Genomic DNA, 9,543 nt, shown 5'->3' on the forward strand with positions numbered 1-9,543 from the left:
CACTGATTCAGTTACCCAGACCTAAGCATCTACTGCCATTTGATGGTTTAAAAAGCAAAACCAACCAAACAACAACAAAAACAACAAAAACATACACACACAGTGTGTAAGTCAAGTTGGAAGTGACTTCAGGAGGTCTCTAATCTAAACTATTGCACAAAGAAGGTGTCAGCTATGAGACCAGACCAGGTTATACTCAGGGCTTTATCCAGTCAAGTCTCAAAAACTTTCAAGGATGAAGGCTGCAGGACTTCTCTGGGATAGCCTTTTCCAACTTGACTAGCCTCACAGAAATTTGTTTTTCCTTATATCAAATTGGAACTTCTCGTTTTGATTTCTCTCTGCTGTTTCTTTTCCTCACACCATGCACCACCTGAAGGGTCTGACTACATCTTCTTGATAACCTCTTCATAGGTATTAGAAAGGATGTTCCCCAAGCTTCCCCTCACAGGATGTGCTCCAGCTCCCTGACCATCTTGAGCTGGGAGGCTCAAAACTGTATGCAGTGGTCTACAAAATAGAAGAGAATAATCACATCCCTCAACCTGCTGGCTATGTATAGCCCAACATACTGTCAACCTTAGCCACCTGGGCACACTGTCTTACCAGAACTGCTCCCTGCCTAGTCAGGCCCACAGCCCACTTCATTGCATTGTGTTTCCTCCCAGGCACACAACTTTGCATCTGCCCTTGCTGAATTTCATCAGGTTCCTTTTGGTCCACTCTTCCAGACTAAAGTCTCTCTGGATGTCAGTGATGTTCTTAACTCTATCAGCTGTTCCCCCCAGTTTATCATCTGTAAACTTCATGAGAGTGCAGTCCATCCCCTCCTCCAGGTTACTGATGAAGATGGTTTCAGGACAGGTTTCAAGCTAGACCCCTGTGGTACTCCACTTGTTACTGGGCCCCAGGCACAGTAAAATGCCTTAACTACTACCCTCTGAGCCTGAACATACAACCATCAAACATAAAACCAGCTCAAATATAATCTGGCTATTGTGGATGTTTAAAGCAAGATAAAAATAAACTCATACCTGAAGTAAGAAATAATGACTGTGAAAACTTTTTATTAAAGTGAAAGAAATATAATGGGGAAGGAAAGATGGGTAAACCTAGTTTTCCCTTTTAAAATCTTAATTCCTAACAATGTTTTAGGAAGTTGCATTCTAACCAGCTATTGTATTCAACTTCAAATAGTTTAGTAATAGCTCACTGCTTTTATTTTGCCAATTTGGAAAGAAAAACAGTTTAATTACAATACCATGAACACAACTGGCAGCATAAGTACCAGCCCTAACACTTACTTGAGTTGTCCTTCTGCTGTGTCTGGATTATGTCTGTAGTGAAGATCTGTGTAAGGAGCTAGAATTCGCTAAACAAAAAGAAAGACATGCATTACTTTCACATGAGAATACAGTTAATGGGTTTTGCCCTTTCATCAGTCCCACTCCAATTTGTCATGTTATTCCTTCTTTATAAATCATTATTGTCTTGGCCTAAAATGTTTTAAACATTTTGCATGAACAGAGTGAAACCCGAAGTGAAAATTAAACATTTTTATTACTAATACAGTGTTTAATTTCTGTTACTAAATAAGTAAAGTTGAACCCACCTCTAATTCTACATCTGCTCGCACATACTGTCTGGTCTTTGGATGATTAATGAGGTGCAAAACTGTAGTTACCAGAGCCTCGTTTATTCGGGTAAGCTGACAATCGATCACATTTTTCAAGATGGTATTTAAACCACCCTGAAGAGCCACCACCTCGGGATTCTGAAGTGCTAAATGAAGAAAAATATGTGACTTCAATGAGTGATAGGAAAGAAAATATTTCAAGATTTCCAACATACATACTAAACAGCAAGCGTCTTATCTTTTTCTTCCTGAACACTGCTGAGGAACAAATAAAGCTTTTAATGGAACTGACATTAGCAATGAAATTATATTTTGGATTAATTTATCATCAAATAAAATTCTGAACAGGCAGTCACCATGGTGCACTGCTTTCCCAGCTTATTTCCAAACAAGTTTCCACACAGTAGAGCCTAGATTTCCCCACAGAAATATTTTGTACATCACTGGACTGACATGGATAAAAATATTTATTCTAGAATATAAAAGACTAAAAGACTACTTATTTCTTTAAAACAGTGTGGTTGTATCACACTGCTGACTAGCTAAACTCAACCACACTGCTCTCTCACTCCCCCTCCTCAAAGGAAGAGGGGGAGAAAATACAATGGAAAAGGGCTCAAGGGTTGAGATAAGGACAGGGACCCTTCATCTCTTCCTCTCCTTCGTGGTCACTCTCTGCCCCTGCTCTAACGTGGGGTCCTTTCCATGGGATGCCATCCTTCCCAAAAAGATCCTGCATGAATTTCCCACAGGCAGCAGCTCTTCAAGAACTGCTCTAATATGGATCCGTACCACGAGGTCCATTCTTCAGGAATGGACTGCTCTCACATGGGTCCCCTGTGGGTGGCAGCTCCCACTTGATCACCTGCCCCTGTGGGGACTCCTCTCCATGGGCTGCAGGGGAACTTCTGCTCTGGCACCTGGAACGCGTCCTCCCCCTCCTTCTTCACTGACCTTGGTGTCTGCAGGGCTGTTTCTCACTCCTCGATCTCCCAGCTGCTGTTGCGCAGCAGTTTTTTCCCTTTCTTAAGTCTGTTCTCCCAGAGGCACAACCAATGTCATTCACTGGCTTGGCTCTGGCCAGCAGCGGGTCACTTTTGGAGCCATCTGGAACTGGCCCTTATCTAACATGGAACAGCTTCTGGACTCTTCTCACAGAGGCCACCCCTGCAGCCCCTCTGCTACCAAAACCTTGTCATGTAAGCCCAATACAAATGGAAAACTGCATCAAAAGCTGAATTCATTTCGGACTGATTGATACAAAATTGAAAATACTTTAAAAATCAGCACCCACACACATGTATAGGGATTTAGTATAGATCACTATCCAAGTAACTTTTACATAGACACAAATACTGATTTCCAGAAGCCAGCTAACTACAGTACTCATTGCAAAAAAAAATTAAGGAAAATATTTTGTAGTTCTCTGAGCACTGTTTCATTTGATAACACTTCATGTATGGATTTCTCACTACTTCCAATCCGTTAATTTTAGAAAAATCAACCTTAGCAAGGAAACATATTTAAGGTAACACAAAAATTGAAATTTTCAGGTACTTCACTTAAGAGATTTCCATTTTAAGTTGAAGTGATTTTGGTTTATATTAAACTAATGACTAAACCTATGAAATCACACAGAATCACAGAATGCCCAAGGTTGGAAGGGACCTCTGAAGATCATCTAGTCCAACCCCCTGCCGAGCAGGATCACCCTGAGCACATTGAGCAGGATGGCATCCAGGCGGGTTTTGAATATCTCCAGAGAAGGAGATTCCACAGCCTTTCTGGGCAACCTGTCCCAGTGCTCTGTCACCCTCACAGTAAAGAAGTGCCTTCTCACATTTAGCAGGAACTTCCTGTTCTTCAGTTTGTGCCTGTTGCCTCTTGTCCTGTCGCTGGGCACAACTGAAAAGAGACTGGCTCCATCCTCTCGACACCCTCCCCTCAGATATTTATACACATTGTTGAGGTCTCCCCTCAGTCTTCTCTTTTCCAGGCTAAACGGGCCCAGTTCTCTCAGCCTGTCCTTGTATGACAGGTGTTCCAGTCCTCTAATCATCAATGGAAATTAAGAACATCAAACATCTGATTCCTTAGTTATTAAACAAATCCTCTTTATTATTTGAATAAAATATATTTAATATGAACTCACAGAAAATAATCCCTTAGAAAACTGATGACAACCATGTAAAGTTTTCTTAGTTAGCTTCCAGTTATCTTACCTAGTTCACAGATAATGGCTATACATGCTCGAACCATTCTGTCTCTTTCTTGAAGACCGTCATTTCCAACTGCTATCAAAGAATTAGTAATAGAGCTGGGGAACAACGAAGCATTCACAGTGATCATCTGCCAAAAATGAAAAAAAAAAAACACCCTCTGGTTTCTTCATAATATTTCTTTAAACGTACTCACAAATTCACCAGCATTCTGTTTTCTAGATAAAACTTGACAAACCATTCCATATATTACTTACTTACATCCTGCAAATCCTAAAACTATTTCTACTGTTCTTGAAACTCTGTTTAACTTATTTTACCATTCTCTTCCTGCTTATTTTTTATTTTTATCTTATCATAATATAAGTATAAAAAAGACAACTGTTTAGAAAGAACTATTGCTGCCTTTTTCAGATCTTTTCCAATAATTTCTTTAGCAACAGAGAACACTGTCCACTGACAAAGAACAGATTGCAAACTCTTCTAGAAGATTAATTCATAATGCATCAGATTCTTCAATACCAACTCAACTGTTTCATTAGCCAAGACTGAACTCTCATGGTTTATAGGGACCTCCTTCTGCACACAAGAGAAGAGATAGTTGCAGACTATAAAAAAGGACAGTCAACAAAAGATACTGCTACAGAATTTGGAAGGCAACTACCAGTAACAGCTCTGAATCCTCTTGTAGAGTACCCGATCTTCTTAGAACTGCAGTATAATTCAGCTTTATCATAAGTTATATAGCTACGTCGCAAAAAAACATCTTAGAGTGAAAAGTAAAGATGAAACCAGACCTATTTTCATTAATCATTAGTGATTAAATTAAGAGATAAAACCCATTTACAACAAATTTGACACAGAATAGAACAGTTTTTAACTGCCAATGGTCCTTTACACTACTGAAGAGCTCCTGTGCCATGGAAATCCTCAGCTACTAGTTTAAGAATTTAAACCAGATTAAGGAGCAAGACCACATGCACACATTAAAGGAAAAACAAAGCAACAACAAAAAAAACACCACCTCAAATACCCAAATAAGGCTTTGAGTACAAAGGCTATTCACCCTTTTTCATAGTTTGCTAAAATTAAATATGCATATCCTATATACTATGGAATATGAACATTGCTGACATTAAAAAGATGTATTACTAAGGGGAAATAGTTGTGATTTTTTTGTTTGTTTTGTTTTTGTCTGACTGCTTTAAAAGGGAACAATGTAATTTCATAACATCACATTTTTTCTACTAATGAAAAAAAATGGGATGTGAAAAAATGCTCAAGGAAATATTTATTTCTTTTAATATTCAACTCCAAGTATTTTAGTAGAGTAAATACAAGTTTTACATTTGTTTTCATTCTGCTCTATAAACTTAAATGCAATTTTGAAGACCAATGACAGGTGATGCAAGATAACTTATAAGCAACCATGATGAAGTAACAAAGACTATGAAATCAGCCTTTAAAAAATCCTTTAAAAAATTAAAAAAAGAAGGCAGTTCATATACTTTGCCCCACTTCTGCTTTGAAAATAAAACATTCTACCTCTTAAATTATTAAGAAATGGACAAACTGACTTCTATTAGATGGAGAAATGCTTTTTGAAGTAACTTTATACCATTGGTCTCATGGCTGAATACACTGTTAAATTACAAAGTTCTCACTAGGAAACACTGCCCCACAGAGAGCAGTCAGAAGAGAATACAAGCACTCAAAGCCCTCAAAAAAAGTCTAAAAAGTGTAAAGTTGTTTTTCTTTTCTCTTCCTCTACTACTTTAACCTGCACATTTTTTTAAAACAAGTTTACCACTAAGTGCCTTTTTAAATTCAGAAAACAAGAGTAATATTTTACATATTGTTCTTCTCCTCTATGAAAAGGATGAGAAGAAAGTGAAAGAATGTTTTAAAGTTTTATATCTATACTATTCTTACACAGGAATATTTACTATCAAAAATGAGGTAAATAATTTTGTCCAGACTTTAAAACAGAAATCTGTTTCTTATATATATATATATATATATAAATTCTTATATGCTGATGGGACCAAGTTCAGTTCTTCCACAGCTCACTAGTAAACAGTATCTTCTGAATAAATTAATTAACTCTGCCTGATTGTAATATTTGCCATCCATTCTCCTCTCCTAGACCTTTATATACCTTTTTTAGGAATCCTAAAAACCTCTGAGTCTGAGCAAAATAAAGCCAAATCATTACAAATGTGTTTCCATTCCATCTTCAGATTGAAGTTATTCTGGCCCTATAGTGATACTTTCTTTAAACCAGATTAACAAATAACATTTGTAAATGGTGACTTCCTCAAGGACCTGTGCCACTGATACAGATGATCCATCCTTTTTTTTGTTGTTCTTTTATTTTTTTATTTTTTAGCTTTAAAACTGTTTTTAACAATTGTGCCAATCAAACACATTGTTTCTTCTGTAAAATAGAAATGAAGTGAGCTCATTTTAAGAAAATAAATTGCATATCAAACCTCCATATTTTCAACCTAAATATATACATATGTACACACACACACACACACAAAAAAAAAAAAAAAAAAGCACAAACAGATTAAACACTGCTCCTGTGGAACAATTCTTCCAACTACTTCAAACTTTACCTGAGTCTTCAGTTTTTTTAAGATGCTCAGTAAAGAGTACGAGCAAGATAAAGAACAGCAAAATCCAATACAATGGCAGACTACTATAATCACCTAAGAAAATAGCTTCAGTAGCTGTAATACACTATTTTCTCTATGATCAACTTGAAAATGCAGCTACAACATCTTCAAAAATCTCATGTCCATGGGTACACGGTACAGTAATCAGCAAAGACTAACTTATTGCATAACAGAGAAAAGGGGAAAGGGAAAGGGAAATGGAAAGGGAAAGGGAAGATGGATAACGCCAGCCTCCACAGATAAAGCAATAAGGCTGAAAGCATTCCTTGAACTGCAATGGCAATTTGCTTTATTTCTCAAGTGGCAGAAAATCTCCAGTCCTTCATTCACAGGTGTTTAAAGACACTATACTATAAAGTTAAATCATTAGATGATACTTAATAATGTGGTTCTTATACCCTTGTACTTATCATTTGATGAGCTGTTCCCAAATCTTGTTCAGTTTTACCTCTATCAAAACAAAATTACCAGGATTTTTCTAGATTACTCAAGATTCTCAGTGATAAGAGATTAAAATCAAAATAAGTCTCAGCACTAGCTTTCTTTCTCTTTTTTTTTTTTTTTGAATTAACAGCTATAATTTCTTCTCATATGATAAAATAAGAGACTGTGTGAAAAAGAACTGCTAATGGAGAAAACCTGGAATCAGTACAGCTGACTGATATAGCTAGTAAGACCATATATAGTTAGATTTTACCTTTCTGACTAATCGAAGTGCTTGTGTTCTTTCTACTTCATTACTCTGCTGTATGTCAATGCACCTAAAATAAGTTAAAAACATGTTTTGTTTATAACAACATTAACTTTCACCTTAACTATTAACTTCTCTCATTAATATTCATGCAACTAAATAAAGAGAAGAAAAATATTATGAATTATTGTTTAAAAAACTGCTTTTCAGCAAATATATTCATGATTAGTCAATTAGTTTCAATTTATATTATTTACAGTTATCTTCATTATAAGTATATCACTAGAACGCTCTCAAATATACAATGACAAGGCATAACACCTTCAACAATTCTGAGCTAGCTACACCTGTCATTTCAAAGACTAAATAAAAGCATTCATAATTTCAAATCAATGTTCTATGCGTTTTCAGATCAGAAAGGTCCATTTGCCCTAACAAAATTTAACAGCACACTAAAACTGTGTGTGTACATATATTAAAAAAAAAACACAACACACCTAAACACATGCACACATATCAGCATATTAAATGCAAAATAATTTTAACAAAGGAAGCACTAGAAATGATGATAATTAGATCTAGTCACTATACTGACCTTATTATCTCATTGTTAGTTTGCCCTTTGGTATCTTTCTGTTGTGGTATGGGTTAGATTATAAATTCTTGGGCATGAACAACTTTTTCATCCTGACATTGTACTAGAGCACTCTAGAGCACTCTAGAGCACACTAGAGCACACACATAGTGCTCTAAAGCACTATGGTGATGATACAAAGAATCGAAACAAACCCCACAAAACAATTTAAGACATGAAAATTACTAAAGTCCCGACCTTCTAATAATACCATAAAGTAATTTATAATTAATGACATTTATGATTCAGAAACATCTTTTATGCATCTAATTTTTTAGATTATTCATAGTAGATCATGTATTAGGATATCACTTTATTTGGATTAGATGGTGTGATGTATTATGTATCCAAAATTTTAAAGAAGGATATTATTCATACTGAATAAAACAGGCTATTATAAAGTTGTATATCAAGAATATAAGAGGATATGAAACCATCTTTTCACACCTGTCTCAACCATGAAAAACAAGTGATTTACAATTTTACAATTTACAACAAGAAGGGAAAATTACCTTGCTATCAAGTAATCCACTTTCAACTTCAGCACCTTCTGGAGAATACTGGAGTCTCGAATGAGATAGCGGAGGGCTCGCAATCCTGCTGCTCGCACCTCTTTTGCTTCATTTAGTAAAGCTAACCGCAGACTACAATGAAGGAAACAAATGAGGTAAACAATTATATAGCAGCAGATAGACTTCACCATCGGACATGAAACTACTACATACTTGTTTAAAATAAAAGTCTGATTTTTAAAGAGAAAAATTCTGCATTAATTTTCTGTTTTTGAGATACTCACCTATGCAGCCTAGAAGGCAAATCCTCGCCTTGCCAACAGATCTAGACAATATATTAATCTGAAGAAAGACACAGATCTTCCCCCCCCAAAAAAAATAATAAATAAAATAATAAATAAAATAATAAATAAAATAATAAATAAAATAATAAATAAATAAATAAATAAATAAAAAATAAATAAATAAATAGTTTGTACACCCCTGAAATGATATATGACTCAATGGTACATGACTTGCTATTTTACAAAACAGCTGACCACAATATTAGTCCTAAAAAAGTAATCTAATTTAGTTAAAATTTTCTAGAAGATTAACAGGTAGACAGTATTTCTTCCACTGCTACGCTGTTAATCCATAGGCATGGATCTTCAAAACATGTCTTAACAGCTAATTAAGACAAAATTGCATCTTAAGTAATTATATGTACCACTCTGTAAGGATATTATGGTACAAGTATGTTTACATGACATATAAAAATCAAAGGAAAATATGCAATTTAGGCAGCCTTACATAGCATAAATTTCTACAAATTTCATTTCAGTATACAATCAAAATGTATTTCTCTTTACAGATTTTGAAAGTGTTTTGCTTTCATCAAAATGAGCTCTCCTGTCATGATAATGGAATTCCTAAATACACCAGCAAGGTGTGGTGGTTTTACTTGGGTGGGCAGCTGAGCTCCAACACAACCGCTCTCTCGCTCCCACTCCTCAAAGGGAAAGGGGGAGAAAACATGATGCAAAGGGCACAAGGGCTGAGATAAGGACAAGAAGATCGCTCAACAATTATCATGAAAGGCAAAACAGACTCAGAGTAGGGAGACAGTAAGATTTATTGCCTATTACTAACAGGCTAGAGAAATGAGAAACAATGGAAAGAAACCAAAAA

At 35.7% G+C, this 9,543-nt stretch overlaps 1 protein-coding gene across 2 annotated transcripts in view; it reads right to left on the reverse strand.

Moving 5' to 3' along the window:
- The window catches only part of LOC118157782 (rapamycin-insensitive companion of mTOR-like), a 67,749-nt gene extending 59,220 nt beyond the window's left edge, over positions 1-8,529 (reverse strand). Inside the window, exons 1-5 of one of the 2 annotated variants that reach the window (XM_035312253.1) lie at positions 8,374-8,529; positions 7,234-7,297; positions 3,859-3,985; positions 1,613-1,782; positions 1,305-1,372 (exon numbers count right to left, since the gene is read on the reverse strand). In XM_035312253.1, the coding sequence (XP_035168144.1) occupies positions 1,305-1,372; positions 1,613-1,782; positions 3,859-3,985 (365 nt within the window). In that variant the 5' untranslated portion in view covers positions 7,234-7,297; positions 8,374-8,529. The remainder of the gene's footprint in view (positions 1-1,304; positions 1,373-1,612; positions 1,783-3,858; positions 3,986-7,233; positions 7,298-8,373) is intronic. The other variant, XM_035312252.1, reaches the window with a different exon arrangement.
- Positions 8,530-9,543: the final 1,014 nt, after the last annotated feature.

Source organism: Oxyura jamaicensis, assembly GCF_011077185.1.
Source record: "Oxyura jamaicensis isolate SHBP4307 breed ruddy duck chromosome 11 unlocalized genomic scaffold, BPBGC_Ojam_1.0 oxy11_random_OJ70688, whole genome shotgun sequence".
In the NCBI taxonomy this organism is placed as follows: Eukaryota; Metazoa; Chordata; class Aves; order Anseriformes; family Anatidae; genus Oxyura; species Oxyura jamaicensis.